Genomic DNA, 27,064 nt, shown 5'->3' with positions numbered 1-27,064 from the left:
GTCTGGTGAGGGTCCACTTCCTAGTTCAAACACAGTCATCTCCTCACATGGTAGAAGGGGCAAGGAGACCTTCCAGAGTCCCTTTTATAAGGGCACTAGTCCCATTCATGAAGACTCTAATAAGCTAATCATCTCTTAAAGGCCCCACCTCCAAATACCATCACATTGGGGACTGGAAGAATAGGTTTAACATATGAATTTTGAGGGGGCACGAACATTCAGTGTATAGCAGGTTCGAACCACATTTTCATCATTAGTTGTAGTTACTTACCTTCTCTAAGACTTGTTCTAGTTTCTCCATCTAAAAATGGAGATAAACTTATCTCACAGACTGGTTAGGCGGTTTTAAACAAGTTAATATATAGGCAAAGCTAAAGCATTTCACATTGGTTATAGCCAGGGTCCCTGCTCTCCAGGGAATATAGTCCAGGAGAATTGCTAGCCATTCTCAACTAATTTCCCCCTCTTATCTATCAATATCTACAGCAGGTCAACTTGAGGTCAACCTCAAGTAGGATGGCCTGGCCCCTTAGAGGGGCTTGTCCTGTTTATCCTCCAGGTGAGAATTCCTGGGTTGGATGGTGATGTGGACAAACAAGTTCAGAGCTGTACAGAGATGTTAGGTGGTGTATCTGACAGCCCTTGTCCAGGGTTGAAGCACACAGAGGGATCTAGGATGGTCCCCAGCTTCCTAGATTAGTTGTCTGGGAGAAACAGTGGCTGTATTCTATAGGAAGAAGTTTCTGCGGAGGACTTATCATTGGCCAAAAGAAAGAGATGGAGAGAGAAGAAATTTGGAGGTGGCAGATACGTTCAGCATGGAAACGACTACAAGCAAAATTACAGTCAGGGAGCATTCATTCATCCTATGACCTAGCCGAAACGCAATGCAGGGAGGCAAGTGCACCAAAGCATTACCTAGTTCCCCTGAGTTGATCACTAACGTGGTCTTTAAGTGGTGGAACCATGGGAAGAGACAAGCGTAAGGAAATGGCATCGCTGGCAGAGCTAAATAACTTGCACATCTAAGATCTGAGTATTTTTTTCCCTTCCTTCCTGAAGAATTGACTCTACATGGATATTACTCAACTTTTGTGGTATCCAAGTAAAGATGTTTGCTAAGTCTTGATTATTTTTCTTGACCTCATTTGAAGTTTGTCTCCTTAGGCAATATATCCTTTATAATTCTTCTTTGATTAAAGGGTCTTTCTAAAAATGCCCTTTTATGACATGTGTGCTTTCTTATTATTCGAATGTAAATACTTTCTTAAGAAACATTAAAATAAAATCAATGATATTTATAAAGAAATGATAAGTCCCAGAATTTCAGATTTGTAGGAAATACAGGCATCTGATTCATGATTCTAAGAAATAAAAATAACTTTTTAGAGTTGCAACATTAGAGAGACATTTACTTATAAAACACTCAGCTTCCTTTTGTCACAAAAAACTTGCGTTAGTTCTGATTCAAAATGTTCCAACATACTGAACAAAATTACTGAAAGTTAAGAGATCAGTTCTGTCTCTAACTTATAAGATTCTTGTAAATATTAAGCTTTGTTTTAGAAACTGAAAAAATCACTAGATGAAATGCTTTTTAATATAAGCAAACTATTGGGCTGTCAGAAAAGTCATGATGCATTTTTGCAACGAAAAACAGATAAAATAGGTCATGACTTTTCCGACAACCCAATAAATAAACTGCAGAAACTGATGAGTAGAATCCTGTATTCTGGCAAATTATATACCAAATTTCTCTCAAAAGATCAAACCCAGGGCCGGCCAAGTGGCTCAGCTGGTTAAGAGCTGGCTTGGAAGCGCCAACTCTGAGCAGAAGGGCCTGGTTTGGATCCCACATGAGGACCAGTGACACTGCCCTCTACAGCTAAGATGCTGAACAACAGCTCAACCTGGAGCTGGGCTGCCATGAGTCGCCGGCGATGGCGTGGGCTGCAGTGGGGCTGCTGTGGGCTGCCGTGAGCTATGTAAGTGGCTGGCAGCCAGCATGAGCGGCTGGCAACGGGAGAGAGCTGCCGTGAGCTGCCCTGAGTGGCAGACCAATGACCGGTGACCGATTGCCTCACCCAGGAAGAGTGCAATGATCATACAAACATGGGTCAGTGAAGCGACATCCTCCACAACTAGACTGAAGAACAAAAGGACAGCAACTTGTCTGTTCCTCTTCCCCGATTCCCCAATGCTGTTCCCCTCCCTCAATTCCCAATAAAATCTTAAAAAAAAAAAAATCAAACCTGGAAACCTCTATTTTTTAAAAAAATCAAGAAGCTATGTTTCAGGGCTGTGATAAAGAATAGCTGGTTATTGTACAATGATTAAATTCTTTGATTCTGAAAAAAAAAAGAATGAAAGGGAAGGCTTTATCTACTTTATATTAAAACATGTAGAGCTACAATACTAAAACAATAATAGTATGTAGGCTGATAGAGGCTAACTTTTCACTGACCAGATGGTTAAGTGAGCAGACCCTGGATTTGGGACACCTCAGGTGGGTGTAATCCTGGCCCCTTTGTTTACAAACTGAGGGACCCAAGGCAAGTTCTCACATCTCCCTAAATCTCAGTCTCCCATCTATAAATTACATAATAATGAAGACTTTCTGGCAAAGAATAATGCATAATGTTTGTAAAGTACCTGGCAAAATTAATATTAAATAAATATTAGTTGTGACATTATTATCCCTACTAAATTAAGATAAAAAGAAAAAACTCAAACTAATATGAAAGGGATGAGTTCTCCAAAACAAATGATAGCAACAAACTTTATTTGAGAACATATTGTTAGATCCTTACTTCACAATAACCACTAAAATAAACTCAAAATTGATTAAAGAATTTAAGGAAAAAATGTAAAGAGCTTTTAGGCAAATATTTATTCAATATTGGGAGGGAGGAAGCTATGTCTAAAAGGAATGAAATAAATCAGAAAAAGTATAGTTTCAGTATAATAGAAAGAACTATCATAAGCAACATTAAAAGGCAAGAGAAAACTTACTAAAAATATTTACCACAAATATGAAATGAAATAAGTTATTACTTTTGATGCATAATAAATACTAACAAGTCAATAGGGGAAAAAACAAACCCAAAGGAATACATCCAATGGCAAAGCAAAAACAATTCATAATAGAAATACATGAATCTAATAAATATATGTACAAATTGTTCATTAGTAATGAAAAAATATATGTAAACAATGAAATCCAACTTTCAGGACCAATAATATTCCACTTTACATTTATCAGTATGACAAATTCATTTTGTGAATTTTTTATTCATTCATTTATATATTTTCAAAGGATCCTTAATTCTGGTAAGGGTTTGGAAGATTCCCAGTAAAAGTGGCAAATGGGCTTTTACTGGTACATATTAAGAAGTTTAAAATAGTTCACACTCTTTGACCCTCTTAGGAATCTAGCCTAAGGAAAACCATGAGATATAGATGATGACTTTGTGTGCAGTTTTCTCCAAAGCATTACTTCTAAGCATTAATTCTAAGCCTGAAATCCCAGAAGCCACCTAAAGCAGTGTTTCCCAGCAAAACAAACACAGAAAATAATAATATTTGTATAACACACTGTGGGGCCTGGAATAGGCTGTTTATACCAGAATGGGACCCAAACCAGTTACCCTGAGGGCGGCAATGCCTGGATCCCAGAACATCTGTCACCAATTCATGACCATCAGTAACCTGGGACTAACCAGTTGGGAAAATCCAACCTAAAAATCTCACCTTAATTCAAATATGACAACTCTATATTATGGTTTGACACTAAAATTAAGGTCTTAGACTTTAAAAACATAAGAGGATATTTGATCTAATAGACACTAAAACTGATAAGACTTTAATACGTAGATATTAAAATTAGGTTTACAAAGAACTTTATGTGAACTCTTGTCATTGCTATTTCAAGTTAAGAAAATCAGAATGTAAAGCTTCTTATGGACTATTGTCCAAAATTTAAATTATAATATGACATATTTATAGATATACAAACATTAAAAAAAATGGAAAAATAAAACAAAATGTGAAAATTCATCTTTATGCTATGGGTTTTGGATTTTGAATTATTTTCTTTACTGAATTTTCAAAAATTTTGTAATAAATACCATTATATATAAAATAAGAAAAATAAACAAATTTGGAATAAGAAAAACTGTAACAGAGATAATAAGAAGTTACACCAAATTGTAGTTTAAATATTTTATTAACATTTGGAAATCCCTCCAAATCTACGATGCATGGAAAAGGGAAAAGAAACTTAAACTTCTTAAAAAGAGACAGTCATTCAACATGACCCAACAGTCAATATCCTGTCAAAAGTAGTCCTTAAAGTATTCTTTTTCTCCTAATGCTCTTTTAATACATATTATATTGGGTTGATATAATAGCAGGAATATATATTTCTTCAGTTTGAGTCAGTACACTCCTGCGACTCAGACTTTCTATGTGTGACCGCTTATAATACAGGGTCTGACAATTAAGTTTGCGAACTTGTTGCAATGTTGCTAACCTTTTTTGATATCAGAGGGATTATTCACTATAAATTTGTACCAGCTGGACAAACAGTTAACCAAGTTTACTATTTGGAAGTGCTGAAAAGCCTGCATGAAAAATTAGACAAAAACGACCTGAACTTTTCACCAATAATTCACGGCTCTTGCATCACAACAATGCACCAGCTCATACGGCATTGTCTGTTATAGAGTTTTTAGCCAGGAAACAAACACTGTATTGGAATACCCTCCCTACTTACCTGATCTGGCCCCCAATGACTTCTTTCTTTACCTGAAGATAAAGGAAATATTGAAAGGCAGACATTTTGATGACATTCAGGACAGCAAGGGTAATAGAAAGACAGCTCTGATGGTCATTCCAGAAAAAGAGTTCCAAAATTGCTTTGAAGGGTGGACTAGGCACTGGTGTCAGTGCATAGCTTCCCAAGGGGAGTACATCAAAGGTGACCATAGTGATATTCAGCAATGAGGTATGTAGCACTTTTTCTAGGATGAGGTCACAAACTTAATTGTCAGAATCATGCATAAATGTGATCTTGATTAGATTAACGTGATTGAGAGGGAAAGGAAGCCCACCAAAGGTTAAGTTTCTGTAGGAAAGCACTTTGTAGCTAATCATTTTTATGTAATCTGTGTAGTTTGCTTAGCTGAAGAAAAAGATAAGCATGGAGGGAAAAACCTTTTTATGGGGATGTTACTGTTTTTCCATCCCCGCCAAGGGACTGAATATTAACTTAATGTGTTTCACACACAAACAGGCCTTTCCAGCACACACCCTGCACAGATCATAATCAGAGTATGTATGGGGTTTGTACGTCACTGCACAAAGATAATCCATGTTGTTTTTCTTCCCTTTTAGTCTATTTACATACCAAGTGAAATTTGCAGTAGCTGGCAATCACTTTTAATAAAGAAGTAGCAAAAACCTCAAAATGCTGAAAACGTCATAATAGATTTTCTTTTTGCCCATCATATTTATACGAATTAATGGACTCCACATGAGTTGGGATATCAGGGCATTGATAGCATGCTGTCATGCATCTTGTGGGTATTATTTCCTTAAAACCCCACTGTACGTGTTCTACATCAATGCATATTGGGCCATTCTTCCTTCCAATTACCTTAAATATAAAATACAGAATTTAACTGATCCCAAAGAATAATGTCATAAATCTACTAGTAGAGAAACAGTGAAATTATGTAAAGAGGCTGATTAATTACAGAAGCTACAATCAACGATTAAATATTTATGATGTTATACTTAACCATCTTAAGCCATCTTTTTGATGCAAATGTGACGTGTAGAAGTTACAATTTAAAAATTCATAATAGTTTTAAAAAACAATTTTTGCATGGGTTTGTGCATATATTTCCATCCTCAATGTGTTAGAAATCAACAAACCTAAAATGTCCAAAGGAAAAATTCCATGAGGCTCCAAAATTTGGTAGATAACTTGACTACTATAGTACTTGGTTTTAAGTAGTTTAATTGGCATCCTAGATCTGTGAGTGATAAAAGACAACCAAAATTCCACAGACTAGAAGAGGAAAAAAATGGTAAAAACCTTTGGGGTTGAGCAAAATGTGTACTAATTGCTGTTCCTTAGCAGACAATTCATTCTTGTAATTAACTGCCAGCAATTTGTCAACACTACTTTCAAGACACAAAACCCACCATAATTTATTATTTCTATTTGATGAGATGATAATGAAAAATAATTTCCTTTCTTTGCCACTTTGCAAGAGTCCAAGCTAAAATATGTTTAGCCTTAATTACATAAATGCTAGTTGTGTGCTTGTTTTTTTATGCTAAGGATATAATGCAAGAAAAACTATTCATTCAGTATTCCTCCCATTGACCAGCTATTTAAATCAATTTACGTAGAAATATGAACCTCTAAAATATGTGCAACAATTTACTTACCATAAAATTATACTTGGGTATTATGAAAAAGAATTTGAAAGGATGTTTTATTGGAAACACTTAAAATATCAAGTTGTAAGGATAGTGAAACAGTAAAAATTTTCACGAGGGAAGGGAAAATATTAGTGTAGGGCGGAAAATATTAGTAAGAAATATGGTAGGAAGTAGAGTTATCAAAATTCATAGTTAAAAAAATAGTCTGAAGGCCCACTAAAAATTCATACCTGTATTATACTGGAAAGCTATGGGTACAATTCTTTTTTATGCATATTGTCAAACCTAAGTGATAATTTTGTAATTTTATATCTCTGAAATGTATAAGGCTTTTTCGGCATGCCTTATAAGAGGTAAAAACCTGGGAAAGAAGAAATGGAATAAAAGGTATGACTCTCCAAGGCCACACACTATTTGGATTAAAAGGAGTATGCAGGTGTCCGGAGCATTGAAATAAAAGACATTGTACTACCTGCTTATGGTGAAAAGTTATAGGATTTCAGCAGATTAAGAATTTTTCCTTAAGTCTCAGCAATCATTGCTCATTGTATGCAGTGGAATTTCTCTTTTAACACAATTCCCAAGAGCACCCACCCAGGATTTGTTATATAAGAGGATGTAATCCTCTGTGCTAACAGTGAAAACAGAAAAATAAATACAGGTAGAAGTCTTTGCTGACCTTCCTAGGTACCCCACTGGCTAAATAAAATTTTAAAAAGTTAACAAAAAACAATTCATCCATTTCTTTCCAGTCAAGAGAAAGTCATTTAGGAACAATGCTCTTCCTGTCAAAACTCTTTTCCGAATTTGGGTGTCACTCGTATGTATGACTGGAAGTAGACACATCAATGTTTCCTTATCTTCATGTCTTCCAATTATAGTTATCAAAAAAACATTTTGTTTATTTACTAATCAACAAAGCACAGTATTAATCTAGCTAGAAAGTAACTGAAGTTACCTCCAATCCAGCTCAATAGACACTTTATGAAGACGATTCTGGAATCACCTGAGTCCAGCTTTTCGATCGTGTGCCACAGGGAATTTTTCTGAGACCTGTATTATCTTCCTTTTTGCTCTCCTGAATACCCTCCCAATTTTAAGATCCTGTTCTTATCACACCGCCCTGATTTCTCAGATCTCTCCAGTTGTGAAGGACCCACACAAGGCTAGTCTTTTATGCTCTAAACTTACAGACCCCTTCCTCTCATAAAAACTCAACTTCTCAACCCATCCTTTAAACGTCTAACTTGTTCACTAGGAATTAATTTAATGAATAATCCTATCTTTGATATAGGCTACTGATAATGGCCTCCTTTTTATCCTTCTTCTGTTACATGTGCTATTTGGAAGTGTCTTAATAATCATAGGGATGCTGACAAGTTCTGTGGAAGAGAGTTCAGGCACCAGGAAATATGAGTTTTAGTTCTGCCTTGTTGATGTGATCTGGGACAAATCACCAGATCTTCTGGAAGCTCAGTAGGTTCATCTAGAACTTTGAGTGCCACTTATTTCACAGTAAGGTTGTCAAGCCTAAGAAATAAGTCATACGAATTGCAAAATTCAGATGCAATTGATGTAGAGTGTGTGAAAATGCTTAACAATTAAACAGTGCTATACAAATGTGATATCACTATTATTATTATTACTACCGTTATTCTAGTTAGTTGTATATGAGTATATCTCCTCAAATAGATAAAACTCTTCAGAAGGAAAATATACAAAAAATATAACTTTTGGTAACTCTGGGGCATTAAGAAACCTTTCCCTATAGACGTCCTTCTTTTAATGATGAAGAAATGATGAGCAGTTACACAAAGTCTTAGGGAAGTTAGCTTATGTTGGGCTGGTCAGTATTGACCAATGACTAAAACAAATGAGAGATTTACAAAGGACGTAAGAAGTCAGTGAGGTATGGAATGTTCAAATGTCTTTCTTAATTATCATTTCATCTTTCCATTATGTTCATGTTTGTTTTATATAAAAGATAATTTTTTAGATTAAGAATTTTGTAGAACTTGTGAAATAAAAAAAAAAGCATCGATACTAGCACTGAAGTTACATAGATGGAACACTGCCTGGACATCTGGTACAGTTTTAATAAGGTGTAATAATATCCTTCATATCAGGGGTGTCAAAGAAGAGGCAGAAGGTGGAGAAATGAGAGAATAGCATCCTTTGTGGGGAATTTTTTAAATATACATTTTTAGTCTATGAAGATTTTTTTGTTTCTCAAAAAATCACTGATATTAAGTCTTTATGAATCATCAGTCTTAAAAAATATGTGTTATATTTATGAACTAAAAGGTCAGAGTATCTGCTGCTTGGTATTTTCTTCCTAAATTTTTCTTTTTGTTGGTTCATTTTTAATACATAGATTTATTTGGCAATCCAGCTATAAACTTCGCAAGCTCTGGACATGCTAAGAGACATTCCAGAACCAGAAGGAGGAACAAGGAGAGGGAAATTCCAAAAGAATGAGTTGCTTTTAAGGGAACAATAAAAATCTAAATCTAAACGTTACCTTTACCTCATTCAAGTATTCACAAAATAGTCACAGAATATTTTGAACACAGGTGAAGCCACTGGGTAAAAAGTTCCCAAGAGCCTGTTACCCACTATTTACTATCCAATACCCAACATGAAAACTTAGCAAAGAGAGACAGCATGTGTTGAAATTACTCTAAATGGTTTTCAACATGTGTGATATGTTTATATTTTTGCAGGATATGACTCAAAATTTGCTTTGAAATATTTTGTATTTCTTACAGTAATAAAGAAAAAAAGTTCTGTATTATTCCAATTCTCTACTCATATCTAGATAAACTTCCTTCTTCATTTACCAAAAATACAATTCCAAGAAATACAAAAGTATGTTTTGGGAAATTTGTATCTAAAATATCATAATTTGACATAACATATTTTTTTTTAAAAAACCACATTTTCTTCACAATAAAAACAGCTACCATCTAGAAATTATGTTCAAGATCCTGATATTAATTTATTCATGTATTGTTTCTGTTCCACGTATTTCCAAAAAAGAATTAAATGGTTAATTTGACATTAAATAGAATTGTAGAATTTTCAAAAATTCAAAATCTAATCAGTGATAAATGGAAACAAGTAAAATTGACTTAGAACAGGTTTTTGCACTAGGATAGCGCTATGAGAGCACCGTGGGGAAAAAAAAAAGCCAAAATCTTTAAGAACCACTTTGTAATCACTCAGGAAAAATTTGATAAAAAAATTTAATTCTTCCCCCACCCACCCCCTTTGGGTTGTTAGGTATTATTAAGTAAGTCGAATACTACAAACAGAATATATCTTGATTTTATAAAATGGTTAGAAAATAAATCTAACTGTATCCTTTTAAATATGAGAGAGATATACGGGCTTGGTGGAATTCACAGATGATAAAACAAATCTTTGCAAAAAAGTGATTAATGACAGATTATCACAGCCTAAATGATGACATGTTTTTATCATCATGAGATTATGGAGACACTGAAGTTTATAAATGTCAGACTGTTCCTTTAAAAAAAGTTAATACAGCCCCAGGTCATATTCCAAAAATAAGATTTGCAGCCAGTACATCCCTGATTATACCCTCTGACATGGGAACATTATTTGGAACCCTGGGTTTGGTTGTGGCATAACCCACACTTAATAGGGGACTTAGCAAACAAGAATGTGTTCAGAGCAAGCATTGAAGGTGCTGAAATCTTATACAATGTAAGATTTGGTTGAAAAAACAGATTATGTTTGGGCTGAAAAAAAGTCTCAATGGCACATGCTAACTGCTTCTAATACCTGGAGATCAGTTAACAGGAAGAAGGTTTGGACTCAGGCTATTGCCAGAGGTAGAATGAACACCAAGTACTAAGTACTAAGTACCAGGTACTATGTAGTGCTAAGCACCTGTACGGAATATAAGAAAATGTCTAACTAATAGGGATAAACTTCTAAAAGAAACAGGAAAGCACTAGAAATATCAAGAATGTGCAGTAGAAGGGAAATTGACTCATGCCTACTCCTAATCTTATCTCTGTTTTAGCTTTGGGAGTCGTCCTGTACTATGCTTCCCTGACTTTCTGTTTCCTTATCTATAGAATGGATGGCCTTACACTGGATGAAAGGGACAGCAGCTCCGAACTGTGAGGTAAATGAGAGGAAAGGCTAAACTGGATGGCTGCCACGGTTCTTTGTATTTCTAAGGTCCTACCATTTTACAATAAAGGAAAATATATTTTTTCATCTCATGATAAGAAATTATTGATTAAAAAAAACTTCATTCACTCATCATATATGTATTGTGTGTCTACTATGTATAGGTACTTTTCCAGGGATACAAAAATGAAAAAAAAACAAAGCACAATAATTCTTGACCACATAGACCTGACATTATGTGGAAGGAGGCAGCCTATAAACAAAGTAAATTAATGACATAATGTGGTAGAAGGTGATAAGTACTATACAAAAAAAATAAAGAAAAGAAATTCGAAGTATTAAATAGGGTCAGGGAAGCTTCCATGAGAAAGTAACATATAAACAAAGATACATTAATTTCATCAATGATTTTAAAATTAATTTTACTATGAAATCCGTTAGAAAATGAGGTGCCCTCTACCAAATCTTGTGATCCAAATAATGTTCCCAGTAATGTAACATCTTAAGAGAGTGTGATGGGCTGAATTATGTCCCCCACCCCCAAGTTCATATGTTGACATCCTAACCTTCAGTTCTCCAGAATGTGACTGTATTTTGAGACAGCATTTTTTAAAGAGGTAATTAAGTTAAATGAGATCATTAGGATGGGTCCTAACCTAATATGACTGGTGTGCTTAAACTAAGAGATGAGGACAGAGACACAGACAGAGGGATGATGATGTGAAGATATAGGGAGAAGACAAGAGGCCTCAGAAGAAACGAAGGCAGCTTACATTTGGATCCTGCCTACAGGATTGTGAGACAATACATTTCTGCTGATTAAGGCACTCTGTCTGTGGTGCTTTGTTATGACAGCCGTAGCAAACTAATATAGAAAGTATTGTAGTATAGAAACCCTCTCTAAATATTAAGTTTAGGATAATGCGAGATTGCATAGTCATTTTCAAAACAATCAAGTTTTTATAAACTTTACATTTAGGATTTATTTGTGATTTCAATTTTTTTTTTTTGTATTTCTTCTTTCAACATTATATTGCATTGAAAATCTTAAACGTACTGGTTTTCTCCCAATATACTCTATTGAAGAGATTTAGGCTAACAAAAATATCACGAGGACTTCACAACGAATAACAGCATACTGATGTCGTGTGGAAACTTTCAGGATATGCAAAACATTCACTTTTCTATCCATATATGCATAGTTAAACTTATTCGGGTTTACGATGGCAACACATAATCTTATAGAATGTTCATGTGAAAAAGCAAACAGGTAATAATACCAGAATTTAGCTTATCACATCTCATTCAAATCTTAGGCCCTAATTGCTGAAAGAGTTTTTGTCTTGCTGTACTCCTGTAGGCAAGTGGCCACCTACTGATATAGACACTCTGCATGACTGGGGAAACACTGTATGCACATTTAAAATAGTTGTTAAAGAATATTGTTTCCTATTCCTTTCCATATCTTTCATATTTTCCTATCAGTGAAGTAAATTACTTTTAGAGAAAAAAAAAAAGTAAATTAATATACTTACAGGTCCTGTTAATTTAGATGGTTTCCCAAATTCTCCACCCTCTTCCATTACTACTTCTTCAGTCTGAGGTAAAGAACCTATTTTTAAAAAAAGAATGAATAAATTATAGTCACATATTGCTTATTAACTCACTAATGCATAAGCCTGACATGAAAATGGTATTAAACTGGACTGAACTGGTTCTTGAAAAATCATAGTGTTTGTGAGTTAAAATAGAGTGTAAAATGCTTTTTATTTCGGACAACTATGAAAAATGTTAAGAATGTCTATAGAAGGACACAATGAAGTTAGGAAATGTGTAAGAGTTGCTGCCATCTTGGATAGAACAAACCTAGCATATTATTCAGTTAATTGTTGGAGCTTACAATGAATGTTCTGTTTTTGGTTTTGTAATTTTATATTTATTTGTTTTATCCATCAACTGTCTTCTTTTTTCTTTCTTGGCCACACAATTTAAGTACTATTTTGTGTTTTCCCTTTTAAACGGGATGGAAAATTCTGGAGTACATTGTGAAATGATGGTTAAGTCTTCCATTTTAATGTAGCAAGCAAGACGCTGTGATTACTTAGCTTAGATAGGCTGAGGAGTAAATGAGCAGTGACTTTCAAACACGTGACTAATACTGGCAACCTTTCCCATATGTCTGCTGGGTTAAGTTAATTATAACAACAAGGATTTATATAAAATTCTGCAATAAGAATAAATTTATAGAGCTTCTAGAAATACTCTGTGTTTTAATACCTTTTATTAAAATTTTAAAAATTCAGTTAAGAAGAAGGCATTTAAAACCACTGAAGGCTTTTAAAATAGATTTCTTATATTTATTCCCTAAAGATCTTCTTTCAGATTCACGTAAATATGGAGACAGATATTCCTGTTGCATAAAATGTACACTCTAGGAAGAAAATGGGAGCATTAAATCCTTCAAGCCCTTCATGGCCACCTAAGGCCAGGGAGCTGATGGAAAGCTTAGCATAAATCCATAATCATGGCCTCTGAATCATGGACCACCCTCTACCTCTGATAATTCAGAATTTTACATCCAAGTAGAAAAGTTACTAAACCCCAGGGCACACAGTTCATCTAGATGTAAATACAGATTTCATTTTAGAACATGGAATTCTTTCCACCATTAAATTGACTTTGGGAAAACCACATATATTCTCAACTTGTAAATAGATTTAAAATCTTTACCTACCACCCTTCCAAACAGAACATAGACATTTAAAAGAAGCACATTTTTGTTGACAAAATCAGTACAGATGATAAGAATTACACCAAGTTCAAAAATATTAATCTACTTATGCAGAATACCTGAACCCCTATTTACTAAAACCTGGATGTAAGGATGACAATAAATAAATTCTGTAAATAAGCATGTAAAATTAGCAAAATTTAAGCCCTCCGAGGCTGAATTATATTCTACTGAACTGTGAGTAAATACTAGTATAATTTTAGTATTCACTCAGTATTTTTCCCATTTTATTTGTGTGCTGAAATTTTTATTTGAGCAGAATATTGACTTAATAAATAAATAATATTAAAATGTTCTATTCTACATTACAAAGCAATTTATTTGATATATAGGAGAAGAAAACCTACCCTCTAGTGGATTTGCTGATTTTTTTTTTTTTTAAGATTAGAAATACTATACTATAGCTGAGTTTTCAAGTTCCTTTCAGTAAGTATTTTATGTTTTAAAAAGGTATTGCCATTCTGTTTGACTTGCTACACATGTAGTAATCAGTTCATTTAGCCATTGATTTGTGTATTTGTTTCTTCATTTATTCAACAAATGCTATATATCAGGGACTCTACTAAGTGCTTTCAAGACAAGTAAAGCAAAATAATTTTTTATGACTCTCTTTTACATTCTGCTTTGTTCTCATTTTGGTTGAATTCTTCCTGGTTATTGACATCTTATCTACTGAGATCTAAACTATAATAAATTCCACCCAGCATAGTGTAAAAGTCCTGCCAGGATATTTTCAAACTTACATATCTAACCATAATAAAAACTGTTAAGTTGAAAGGACTCTGCTAAATAGCTCAAGTCCAGTGACAGATATCAATCTAACATGGTAGTAGGGACAGCAGACATCATAAAATCAAACCTTAGTGTTTCATGCTTGGAACTCCATTTTTTAACAGGTATTTTAGTACACTGTTTATTAACAACAGTCGTGTGCATTGTATAGACTATTTCACCCTGCCTGCTATGAGCAGTTTCTTTTATACGTATACATGATTTTCAAAATACAGTCTTTGAATTCTTCGAGGTTGTTTTGTTTTTTTTTAATCACATAGAGGGGAAAGTGAGTTTGTAAATTGGTCAAATATTCGAGTTTACTTTGTCTCTTTATTTTAGAGAAGAAACGGAAGCATAAAAAGATAAAGTAATTTTGTCAAAATCTAAGTGTCTGGCAGCACTTGAACTAGAAACGTGCCTCTGTTGTTGATTGGGCGTGCTGGTAGACACTTAGAAATCTGCAGAGTTTATTATAATGTTTAGCTTTATCCACCTTTTTCCTGTCATTATTTTTACTTTTGCTGTTTGTGCCACAATAGGCTTTTATGCAAAAAATTACACCTATTCATAGAAATATTTATGTTTATTGAGCCAAACTCAGTGTGGATACACAGCTGACATAAAAATCACATTAGCACTTTTGAATAATACCAATAATATTGAATTATTGTGTCTACTGATCTAACTTAAGTGGAAAAGAATTGCATTTTATCAGAAACTCATATTTTGGAATTTGGTAATTAAGTCTACTAATATTTGAATGTGAATAATGCAGAATAAGCTCTTTAAGAAAGGAGCTTAAACTTAATGAATACATTTTTCCCCAGTGGATGCAAGTAAATCTAACCAACATATTACTGATGCATTGTTTAATTTTCCAAAATATTTAAATCCTTATAATTCCCAGTTATTATGTATATGTGATTGCTGAAGCTACAGATTTGTGGATTGGTGGATTGAGGTGGTTTTGATAGAATTTTTTAAGATAATGAGCTAGACAAATAATTCTGTCTCGTGTCAACAAATGGCCACCCAGGGACCTCCATTTTGTTGGGGACACATTGCCTAACTTTCACTATCAGTGTTAAAGGTCCATCATGAGTGTTTCATGTCATCAGTACTACGAGAGATTTGAGCCCATGTAAACAATTATCATTTCATTGCATTGTGCTACACTGGCATTGGTTTATGTTCCCATAGGACTTCATTTTTAAATGTTCATTAGGTAATAGTTGATATCTAAAAAAGTATATATAAAAGGTATTTATGTAAACTATATAAAGTATATTTAAATTACAAAACAAGGTTGGCCAAGTGGCTCAGTTAATTAAGAGCTCACTCAAGAGTGTGAGCTCTGAGCAACAGGGTCACACCGGTTTGATTCCCAGCCTGAGCCGAGCTGCCGCTGAGCTGCCAACAGGTGGCAGGATGGCTCAGCTAAAATAAAAATTTAAATAAATAAATAAATAAATTACAAAACACAAGGATAAACACCTCCAAAGAACCACCACCTATCTTAAGAAGTAGAATATTTCCTGTGATCTTCATACACCTGTGAGCAACTTCTTTATCCCGTCTCACTGCCCCCACCCACTGAGGGTAGCCACCATTCTGCGTTTCTAATTCCTGTCTTTAAATATAGTTTTAACGTTTATTACATTTTCCTGAAGAATATTATTACTTAGATTTGCTAGTTTTGAGCTTTACAACAATGTCATTCTGTGACTGATTTTGTTCAATCAGCATTGTGCTTTTAGGATTTATTCGGTTGTGAGCTACAAAATGCTCATACCAGATTGAGAGACCCAACTTCCATTTCAGGTTGGTTGCTTGAAATCAACCAAGTGGGGGGTTTTACATCATAGAAACCATCAATCTCTACAAATTGGGGCTCTTTTTCAAAGAAACAGTTGTTAACATTTACCAGCACACCAGTGGTTTCATCCATCTCATGTGTGTTGTTGAAATATATTCAGTTTCCTACACTGTAACAATTCCACAATGTATCCATTTTCCTGTCCAGGGCACAGGAACAGGGTTGGTCATGTTTCATGGTAGAACAGACCTGTTTCTAAGATAATTACCTAAAGTGGAGTATCTAAGTTTTACATTATATAAATACTCAACATTTTAAGATAATGGAACACGATTTTCAAAGTTGTTTATGCCCCACCTGTAACGTATAACTTTCCTTTCATCTGTGTCTTCACCAGCACTTGGCTTTGCCAGATTTCTTAATGCATGGCGAACGAAAGGTTGTAAAACAGCATCTCTCTGTGGGTTTAATTTGCTTTTCCTTGACTACTAGAATACTGAAGCATTTTTCAAATGCTCATTGGCCGATTGTGTTTCCTCTTCTGTGAAATGTCAATTCATATCTGTTGCCTATTTTTTTTTATTGGTTTGTTGATCTTTTCTTTATCAAATTGTAGATGTTCTTTATGTATTCTGACTATTAATATTTGATTAGTGACAAATACATTTCAAATATATTTTCCTACTTTGTGGCTTATCTATTTACTTTTTATGGCATCCTTTGAGGAACAGGAGTTCTTAGCTTTCATAGTTAGGAATTTATACATCTGTCTGAAGATGTCCTTCTCTATCCAGATGTAGGGAAAATATTTTCGTATAGAGCCTCTTTTAATTATTCCAGATGGATGCCCGACCACTTCCTGTTAGAACACAATGAAGCAGGGAAGTATCTTAGACACCACTGTAGTGCATTACCTGTACTTATCTGTTTATGCAGCAAACATTTTGAAGTGCCCTCACGTGAACTTAATACGGTAAGTTAAGGAGCTTGAATTTTGTCCAATAAAAAACGGGGATGAAATAAATGGTTATTTTTAGAAAGGTAATGAACAAAAGAGGGGTGACACAGCACAAGGAGACTCTACATACAGGGCAGTTAACGCTAGACAGAATGAGGACAAACGCACAGCCTAGGCAGCATCAAGGAAAACGGAGAGGAGGCTGGCTTGGAGAGAAACTTCTGAAATGACATTGACATGACTTGAGAACAATTTAATAATATAAGGGGAGCAGGGGGAAAACAATCAAGTATAAGTGACACTTCTCCTGGGAAGCCTGAAGGGATCTGTGATGTGAGAAGGGGAGTAGGCCATGTGAAGTTACGAAAACAAGTTGGAATTAGCGGCAACATTTGCGGGGCAGTCAACATAGAGTTCACCTGTTTTTACCTTAAACAGGCACCGACACAAGGATTCCTTACAGAACCCACATCCCTTACACAGCCTGAAGAAGTGATGGACCGACACGTGACAGGCAGCCACGGTGAGTCGGGCAGAGGAAGATGTTTCGTTTTAGTTTCATTTTGTTTAATCTTCAAGTGTCAATAAAATTACAAGAAATAATGTTGGATTTAAAACTTACCCAACGAATCTGGGATTATTTCATCTGGAGAATGAAGAATTTGTGGTGATGTCTCTTCTGTCCTTTCTGCCAGGTTGTCTCCTTGAAGCCTAAATAGTTAAAAACAAAACAAAACAAAAAAAACAATTAAAAATGATTAGAAATGTGAACTACATACTACTGGCGATGTGACTACGAACTTTGGGACTCTAAAATCAGGCATGCTTCTTCAAAGTGGAAATTAAAGTCTACCAAAGCCTTTATAATATAGTGTTTTTGCTTTTCTAAACTTTAAGGAAAACTCTCCCATCATTTTTCTCCTGTATACATTGGAAAGTTATTCCTAGGTAGAATTTGCTTTCCTTCTTAGCCTGACGAGGGAGATTTATAAGCAAATGTTTTCACTGAAACGACAACGAGGAAGTGAAGGGAAGAAAGGCAAGAATTTAACACGGTATGCCCGCCTGATTTGTGGGGCCAAGGCCAGGAGAGGGTTTCCATGGTTACCTAGATGTTTACCAAACACAGTTCTCCAAATGAACCGAACCTGAGCTTTAAGGTCTGCAGATCAAGGTCAGTCTCTACCATGGAAGTAAAGATTCCTAATACATGTGACTGCCCAGGGTTCTCAGAAACACGGTGTTTCCTTAGGAGAGAGGAAGATTGTATAGGTGCTTTTCTGAGCCTCTGTATTCACATCGCTATAGTGAGATCAGTAGACTAGCAAAATCCAGTTCAAACAGTCTGGGTTTATAGTACACTGTGAAACTACTTCATCAAAGGAGGTAGAGCTCATTGATAAATGTTGGAACTCTGTTCTAAGAACAGCAGAATCAGCTCTGCTAATATTGCGGGACATCGCATCAAACCATCCAGAGATGTTTCTACCTGCACCTTTACTTTCTCCTTGTACTTAGCTGATGGCAAATGCTTCACAGAAGAATATTAATAAATGCATGACATTTAGCTTTCATGTTTTAGAAACTCAAGTTCAGTTCTGAAGTACATCAGGCTAAAAGTTAAGATTTTCAACTATTTTATATCTTTGCTTTTATTAATATATACCCCAGGGGAATCACAAAATAATTTGCATTTGACTTCCATATTCAAGCATATATGCCTCTCTCTTTATCTTTTGTGTTAGTATAAATATTGTGAATTATATTTCCATTTGTATTCTTATAATATTAAATTCTGCACATTTCTGTATATATTATACACTTATATATTACCTTGTATATACAAAACCGTATTTGTTGTATTACGTAAGCTCATTACAGAATTCTCAAGGGTAATATCCTGAAACAACACTTTTTGCTCAAATATGTATGATTTTATACTTTTAATTAATTTTTAAAATTTTACTATGAAAAAAAACCCACCATTTTCAAATGAATTATTTAGCTACATAATTCTCAATACTGCCCAACTATTTTTTCTTATCTTGTTTACTTCTAATAATTAAGATAAGTACTTCACTAATCAGCAATATCAAATATTTTTGTTTGAAGCCCACTTCATCAACATTATCAACGATAGAAAGTATATAGGTATATGAGATACTGAAAGGTATGAGTAAAAATTATTATTATAAATTGACAATGAGCACCAACACATTTGGGTATTTAACATTAGGTCAAAAAACTAAATAAAAAATAAATCTCCAACAAAGACAGAAAGATGCAAGAAATAAAAACTGAGTTGTAATTTTTTTTTCTCATTGCAAGCTTCAGGAAAAACAAATATTTATTTAGTATTTATTAATGTACTCAACAATAAGCCAAATGTTGTAGAGATGTAAAGAAATTACAACTGTCCCTGCTTTCACAGATTTCTCAATTTAGTGGAGTTGAAAAGACAAATGGCCATGAGCACAACCCAACACATTGGGTGGCCTGGACACTGGCTCATCTTTGTCCAAACACTGCCCTCCAGGTACCTTAAGAGCTGAGTTTATCGTGACTTGGCACCAGCTCTACTGCGGAATGCTTCGCAGCCCTGCTCTCCTTGATGGCTTTGCCAGTATTGCCCGAGCTGTAATCCACACAGCACTGCTTCTGTAAGAGGTTAATAGGTGCTATGCAAACAAGGGTTGTGTGGGCAAGTCCGGGAAACACAGTCTTCATAAAACTTAAATCATGTTTTTCCCCGACAACAGTTTGACTCAGACTCTCAAACTTTTTCTCTTCACTTGCTAAAACGCCTCTTCTGTATTAAACACCCTTCTATATTCTCAGCCCCTACACAAAATGTGTCCTGCTCCTGCTTGTCATAATTGAAATCCTTTTCTCTTTTAAGAATATTGCATCGCTTTTTTCCTCTAAGAACACAGTACCTCCTCTCCAAGGGAGGTTGCCTAACTCCTCTGGAGACCCATGTCTTTCTGTCATTACTGCCCAACCAGGCATGAACCCATCATTTTCCTGCACATGTGCAGCTGAACAATGCTAGAGAAAATCATGACACTCTAGGATTGGTGAGTACAAATCAATGGTCTCTAACTTTGAACTTGGGTTTCTCGGTGGTCTTTCCTTCATTCATTCCTTCCAAAATCTTTTTTAGACTATCACCTCTATGACATCCAGAAAAATTACATCATCTGGAATAAAGACCTTCTACTCCCTGACACATGGCACCTGCAGAATCATCTTCGTCTCGACCTGTACTCACCACCTTTCCAATTCACAGAGGTTGAGAGGAACGGTGTCCTATGTTAAGCTTAGACCATCCATTAGGATGGTGATTTGAACCCTGTGTCTCATGTCCCCCTTGGACCTTCATTTATTTTATGAACCACCAGTCATTCTTCTCATCTCCATGGCCCAATTTCCACAGCATGGGAACAAGCTCACTTCTCACCCAGCCTTAAAAACAAACAAACAAACAAACAAAAAATACCACAAAACGAAATCCCTCTCATAATTATCTAAAACATCTAGCTGTTGCTTCCTCTTGCTCATTCTTCTTTGAGCCAAACTCCCGAAATACTCTTCAGTGACTGCTTTAGCTCCCACAGTTTTCATTCACGCCTCAACCTATTTTAACTTGGTTTGTGCTTCTGCCATTCTGAGAGGACTGCTTACACCAAGGCTGTCTGACCTTCTCATTGTCACATATGATGGAAAATTTTCATACCCTGCTTTTATTTAATTTTCAGCTGTACTTTCCTATTCTATACCATCTCCTTGAATCAGCTCACCCCCTCTTAGGGTTTTTACCACATACAGGTTGAGGTTTTTCAGTTCTTGATCTGGAGTCCTCGGCTCAAGACTGGTGCACCCACATTCTTACAGGACAGTTGACCTGGATGTACCACAAGTATCTCACAGGCAATATGTCCAAAAGCAAATTCCTTTTCATCATCACCCTGCCTTGCCTTGCAAGGGGCGCATCACCTCCAGTCTTGCTAATTACACTTCCTAAAGAGATTTCCTGAATCCATCACTTTTTTCTTCTTCATGCGACTAACTATAATTTTGCTGCTCATCCTGATGTGCCTGGATTATTATATAGTTTCCTCACTGATACTCAGAAACTTGGCTTCCAAAAATCCATTTTCCATATGGCTAGCAGAATGTTCAAAACAAATCTTGTGCTTTAAATATTTCGACACAAGAGATCTTAACATGGCTATTCTTAGAGGGTCCATTGATAGGTTTTAGGGAAATCACAATAATTCACAAAAAAATAGAAAGAAAAGTTTTGGTTGATGTGCTCCTTTTTGGATAGGGTGACAGCAACTTCAACCACATTTTCCATTTAATCCTTGACTCAAAAGCGTTTAAGATCTACCATTTTTATTGGCTTTTCATCACTTGCAAGACAAGTTATGGTTTCCTTCCCAAGTCATTTCAGTCTCTTTATTGCAAATCCCTACATGTCTCTGCAAATTCATCTTCTTGGATGTTCCACCATAGATTTTATACTCCATAAACTCCAAACTGCTTTCACTTTCTGGCAGGAATTTTGTTATTAAGCTTCTGTGTCATTATATAATTGTCTCTACCAGAATTGACTTTCACCTCTTTTACTATGCGGCTTAATCCTAGTTTTTCATTTTAGATTCTCCTCTTTTAAGAAGCTTTTCTTCCAGAAGTCTTAGCACCGATGCAAATCTTTTCCAAAACCCTACTTTACTATATTTTAACTGTTTGTCTAGATGTCTGTTTGTCAACACATTCCAAGTGCCTCAAAGCTTCAGCAAGAATTTTATTTTTCATATTTTCTTGTCTCTAAAGCCTCGCGTAGATTGAGTTTGGTACATTATAAACTCTAAAAGAGATTTCTTAAGGTATTTTTAGTGATTAGTTCACCTTGGAGATAAAGAAAGGAAACTAGGACCCAACTTATGTATGAGGGATTTTGTACAGAATACTATAGTCTAGTTATAAATATAGTCCCTTGAAAAGAGGTAAAAATCATCCTGCATACAGTTAGGATTAAGCAGTTCTTATCCTCTGCAGAATGTGAGACGGAGACTGATGTGTGAGTGGTAGTATGACCTGGGAGATAGGCACGAGAAACACAGGAGGAAACACAAAAGGAGAAAAAGCCAATACAAGAGTGTGTTATTGGCTCAGCCATATAGGTGGCTGCTGATCAAGCCCATAAGAATTCTGAAGATCCTTAAGAAATGTGTCCCCTTGAAGGATGAAAGGGCGAATCATTTATCCACAGGCTCTTGGTCAAGGGCATTCCTTGACATCCCTGAACTTTTTTGAGTTGCACATACACCACCAGTAATGAACGATTCTCAGTGGTCATCCCTGGGCAGGAGATGAGATGTAAAAGGTACCTGCATATGTGAGATGCTAAAGGTTGCACCTGCACAGAGCTGGTTGCCAGAAGCAATGTGCAGGTCTGGCAGCCAATAAGAGGTCAGGTATTTGAAATGGGGTGCACATGGGGCTAATAGTGATGGTAAATGGGTTTGGGTTTAAAATAAATGAATCAGATTAAATTTTATACTGACTGGTGAGACCTGGCTAGAGGAAATGCTGTTATACACATTATGAATTTCTATCGCCAAATTTGTCAGCCAACAATCACATTCCATTGACTCAGTCTTAATAGTGAACAAGCCAATGAAAGGTAGCATCTTCAGGGACTACTGTAGTGTCTATCACAGAGCCAGTCATAACACCAGGTACATCTGTGCGATCAACAGATATTTGTTCAGTAAATGAAGCTGAAAAGTCCCGGGGTCTTAAAACCAGCCATAAGGAAGAGGAACTAGTCAAGAGAAAAGAGGTCAAAGTTCATTCAGGAGATGGGGAGCTACAGCAGTGGTTCACATGTTGCTTGCTTGGGCTAGATCAAGGAGGACATTCTACAATATCATTTCTAAATCTGATGTGGAAATATCTAGTCCTCTTCCCTGATGAAAATGGGAAGCCAGTGGAGGATTTTGAACAGAGGAGCGACACAATCAGACTTCTGCTTCACGAAGGTTCACTCTGCCTGCTGCGTTGAGAATAGACTGTAGGGGCACAAGCACGAAAGTGGGGAAATTCTTTAGGTTATTTCACCAGTCTTGCTGAGAGATGAGCATGGCCTGCCCAAGGGTGGCAGTGGCAAAGGTGGGCAGAAGTGGACTGATTCTGGATAAATCCTGCAGCTGGAGCCAATGATACATCTGATAAACTGGGCTCAGGGTTGTGAGAGAAAGGGAAAACTAAGTAACATCGCCACTTTTCTGTCCTGAGCAACTGAAATGATTGTATTGCCATGTGTGGAAATAAGGAAACTGAGGGAAAAGAAAATTTGGGAGGATTCAGTAGAACTTAATCGGGAACATGGTACGTTTCAAACGCATTTTAGACATGTTAGTGGAGGTGTTGAGAGGAAGTCAGATTTCATGAGAAGATGCTGAATATACTGAGTTGTGGGGTGAGGCCTGCCCTTTCTGGGTTCCAAAAGCTCTACAAAGAACTTCAGGATATGATTTACTACTCTTTAATTCATCTGATTTGAAGAATAAGATATCTGTCTTACTGGAAAAGAACCTGTATACCATAACTGTCGATTAGATCAGAGGAACCACAATAAACAGTTCTGATTTTAAGCAATTTTGAACCGTTTTCTTCAAAAGGGTTAAAAAATTAACTTATCTTTTCCCCTCCAAAGTCTACTTTTAATTCATCAGTCATCGAGCTAGTCCTAAGTCTCTTTCGAAATGTTAGTTTTCCATTTTAAGATTCCAGTATGTGTCTCCAGAATTATTTTTCAAGGGAGATTATAACAACTTATTGTCACTTACTCAATTTTGAACTCTTAGAAAAGCCAGAATTGTCATCGACATCAAAATGGATGGGGGGACCTTGGAAGGCAAAGCCCTCCTGTGAGCGCTGAGCCTGCAATCTGGCAGGCAGCCTGGGTTCATTTGCATAATCTCTCCAATTAACTTTGCAAGCTTCCTGAAGTCAGAAACCATCAGGGCCCAGCACAGCAGTCTACATTTATGCCCCCCAGAATAACGAATTTAAATAGCATCTATCTGAAGTCACTAAGCACTTGTCATAATTCCCTTTCTACCCTAGAAAAATGTCACTGCACCCTGTGGAACTCGGCTGTCCTCCCATGTCCTTCGGGGAATCAATTACCTGGACATTCTTCCTCTCACCTCCCTTCCAAACCACTGGCTCCACCTTGGTGTCCTCCCTTACCCTCGGCCAATCCAGTTTGACCCTTAGCTGGGCGGTCTGCCTCCTTTGACCCTGGCCCTTTGACACTGTCAGGTGCCCTGCAGCATTCATTCTCTGTGCCTTCAGACACAGCTCTGCCTCCCAGAACCTCCAGCAAACCCTGCTCCCCTGGGCTCTCCTTTGCCGAGAGAAAATTCCCAACAATACCTACGTGCCCCTTCTTATTTTAGTATTATATTGATTTTCAAATCTTCCTTCTAGCATTCATCTGTAGGCACTGCTGCCATCTCTTGACTCTTGCTGTTTATGTCACGTGACGATACGTAACACTACATCAAGATGAAGCATCTTTTTTCCTGAGAGCGGAATGGATTAGAATAACCTTCTCCTTCCCCAGAGGCCTTTCTTTATATTCTGCTTTTAAAATTCTCCCTCATTCACAAGAACCTCTGAACGTTAACCTCTAAAATATCATGATTGATGGTACCCTCTCTTTCCTGTTAAATTTTCCTTTTAACTTCCTATCTCCTGAAAGTGAGATATGGGGCCTGCAAACTATCAGCAACTCTCTAATCAAATTTATAGTTCTCTCATGCATACCTGATTGCAGATATGTGCGGCAGTAGGTGGCCTCTTATCTGGGCTGCTAATTGCTCTCCTGGCAGAGACTTAAGCATTTTAAAACCAAATCTAAGGAAAGCACACATGGAGAATAGATAGGTTTTCTTTTCCGTCTTTCCTGCTTTACCTCAACTCAAATGTAAAATGTCGACCTAAAATAAGGTAGGGGGGATCCCGGGAGAAGGACTGATTCTCCGCATACCTTGGGACAACTAAACCAGATTTTCCGGGTGGATACCATCCATTGTGGGCCACTGACTCACACATCTTGGCCAGATTATTATGCATACAAAGGACCCGGCTGGGGACAGTCCAAACTTCCTGAAATCTGAGGCAGCCATGAGAAAAGATTCAATTCAAATTGCCAGACTGCTCTGGCATGAAGGAAACTCCAAAAGAAAGATGCCAAACACCTCATGTCTGAGCCAGAGGCAGCGCCAGGTGTGGGACACTCAACCTCCCTTCAGCACAACCATGAATACACGTTTTAAAACAGATTTCATGTGTATACAATGATCTGGCGAAGTGTGGGTGTGCTCTCAGCCGGTATCATCCCTCAAGAGGACGCTTTTCAAAATCTATCTCAATAGAAATACGCAGCTAAGGTTGTTGTTTGATACTATAAAAAGTGGTTCTTCCATTTATAGGCTGCTCTGGAATCACCAAGGGGCCTTTTTAAGACACAGATTACTGGGCTCCCCGCCTAAAGTTTCTGATTCAGAAGGTCTGGAGTATACACAGCCCCGGAATTTGCGTTTTTGCCAAACTGCCCGGTGGTGCTGATGCCACTCGGTGGGGACAGCCTTCCCCAGTGCCTAGGCGATCTCGGGCCTCCCACCCATCCTCACTGTGGTGATGGTATTGCGCCATGCCTGGAATGCCAAAAACGGAGACGATGCTACCCGAGGTCGTTGACATATTTCTTTCACTAACTTGCTGGGTATTGAGTTTTAGCTAAACACTAAATTTTATTTCCAAATGGGTGTGATTCCATCTTCGGGAGCACCAGGCGCCATTTGAGTCAGGGGGCTGCATACTTCACCCAACTCAGAGAAAGGCTTGGTCAGCAGTCACCGCGCTTAGCAGCAGCTGTGAGGAGTCTTTCAAAAGTGCTGATTTCTAACAGGTTGAAAAATGGGACTGTGTGGGGAGCCAAAACATCCTTTTGAAAACCTGCCAAAACTTTGTTCCTTCCTTAGCCATTCCTTCCTTTAATCAGAGACCCCCAACTCGCGGTACTGAAAGCGAAGCCTGCCTCACAGATGTACCTGATGGAAGACCACCCCCTCTGTCATATACCCTCTGGAAGCATCTGGTAGTTTGTACGTAGCCAATCTCTCTCCCTTTCTCTGGTGGTTCAAAGCAAACTCAACACTGTCAGACTTTTCTGTGTTATAGCACTGGAAGTGACAACATGCCCCGCTACCTCAGTCAAATGGTGTCTGTTCCTTTCTTTGCGTTTTTCGTTTCATAAGATTTGGAATAATTGAAAGTAGGTTGTGATAACTAGCAGGATTAGGAGGCATACTGAAAGTCCCAAATTACGGAGACTATTACTTTGTACCAGAGAGAGGTACAATGTTAGCAGGATGCTATCCGCTCACATATGGCAATGGAGAGGATGTTGACAGCTATATTCAATATCACAGGTTCTGACAAATGTTACTAGATACGGAGCCAGCATGAAGCAATGAACGAGGGTAGCCTCATAGCAATCCTTCTTTAAAAAGTTGTGCCCTTTTGTGAGGAGTAAACGAAGCACACCAAGTTCCATCTAATTAGGAGGGATTGGAGACAGAGAATGGGAAAATCTGAGAATTCCTGAGAAATCTGAGCCCACTGTATTCTAAGGTTGCGACCTAGGGAAGGTGAGTTAGCGTGCTTCCCATCAAATAGTATGGCTTTCCCAAGTGGGGATGTTATGACTTGATTTTCCATAAAGGTAATGCTCTGTATTCCAATAGAACACTGTCCAATGTAAGAAATTTAAGCATGCAAACATAATTTGGTTTCCCTTTGCTTTATTGATTTTTTTTCCCTTTAATGCTTTCCTGTAGTGCTTTAATGTAGCACTGATGTACCCATAACAGGCAATAAACAGCTGCAATTTAAATGTCTTACTTTAGCACTAGCTCCGAGCTTGATATACTTTTTAGGTTTAAGTTTGTTTCAGGGCAGGAAGTTTGGCTTGTTTGTTTTTAACAGAACCCTGTGTAATTAACACAAACTTGGAGAACAAATG

At 36.7% G+C, this 27,064-nt stretch overlaps 1 protein-coding gene across 3 annotated transcripts in view; it reads right to left on the bottom strand.

The window, feature by feature from the left end:
* LOC109373272 (uncharacterized protein C8orf34-like) overlaps window positions 1-27,064 on the bottom strand; it is a 186,780-nt gene that overhangs the window by 57,699 nt on the left and 102,017 nt on the right. For all 3 annotated transcript variants that reach the window (XM_019627008.1, XM_019627010.1, XM_019627009.1), the window contains exons 3-4: window positions 17,579-17,667; window positions 12,153-12,229 (exon numbers count right to left, since the gene is read on the bottom strand). In XM_019627008.1, coding sequence (XP_019482553.1) covers window positions 12,153-12,229; window positions 17,579-17,667 — 166 coding nt within the window. The remainder of the gene's footprint in view (window positions 1-12,152; window positions 12,230-17,578; window positions 17,668-27,064) is intronic.

The sequence above is a fragment of the Hipposideros armiger genome, unplaced genomic scaffold, assembly GCF_001890085.2.
Source record: "Hipposideros armiger isolate ML-2016 unplaced genomic scaffold, ASM189008v1 scaffold_698, whole genome shotgun sequence".
In the NCBI taxonomy this organism is placed as follows: Eukaryota; Metazoa; Chordata; class Mammalia; order Chiroptera; family Hipposideridae; genus Hipposideros; species Hipposideros armiger.
The sequence above is the reverse complement of the archived record's forward strand: the minus strand, read 5'-3'. Positions and strand labels throughout refer to the sequence as shown.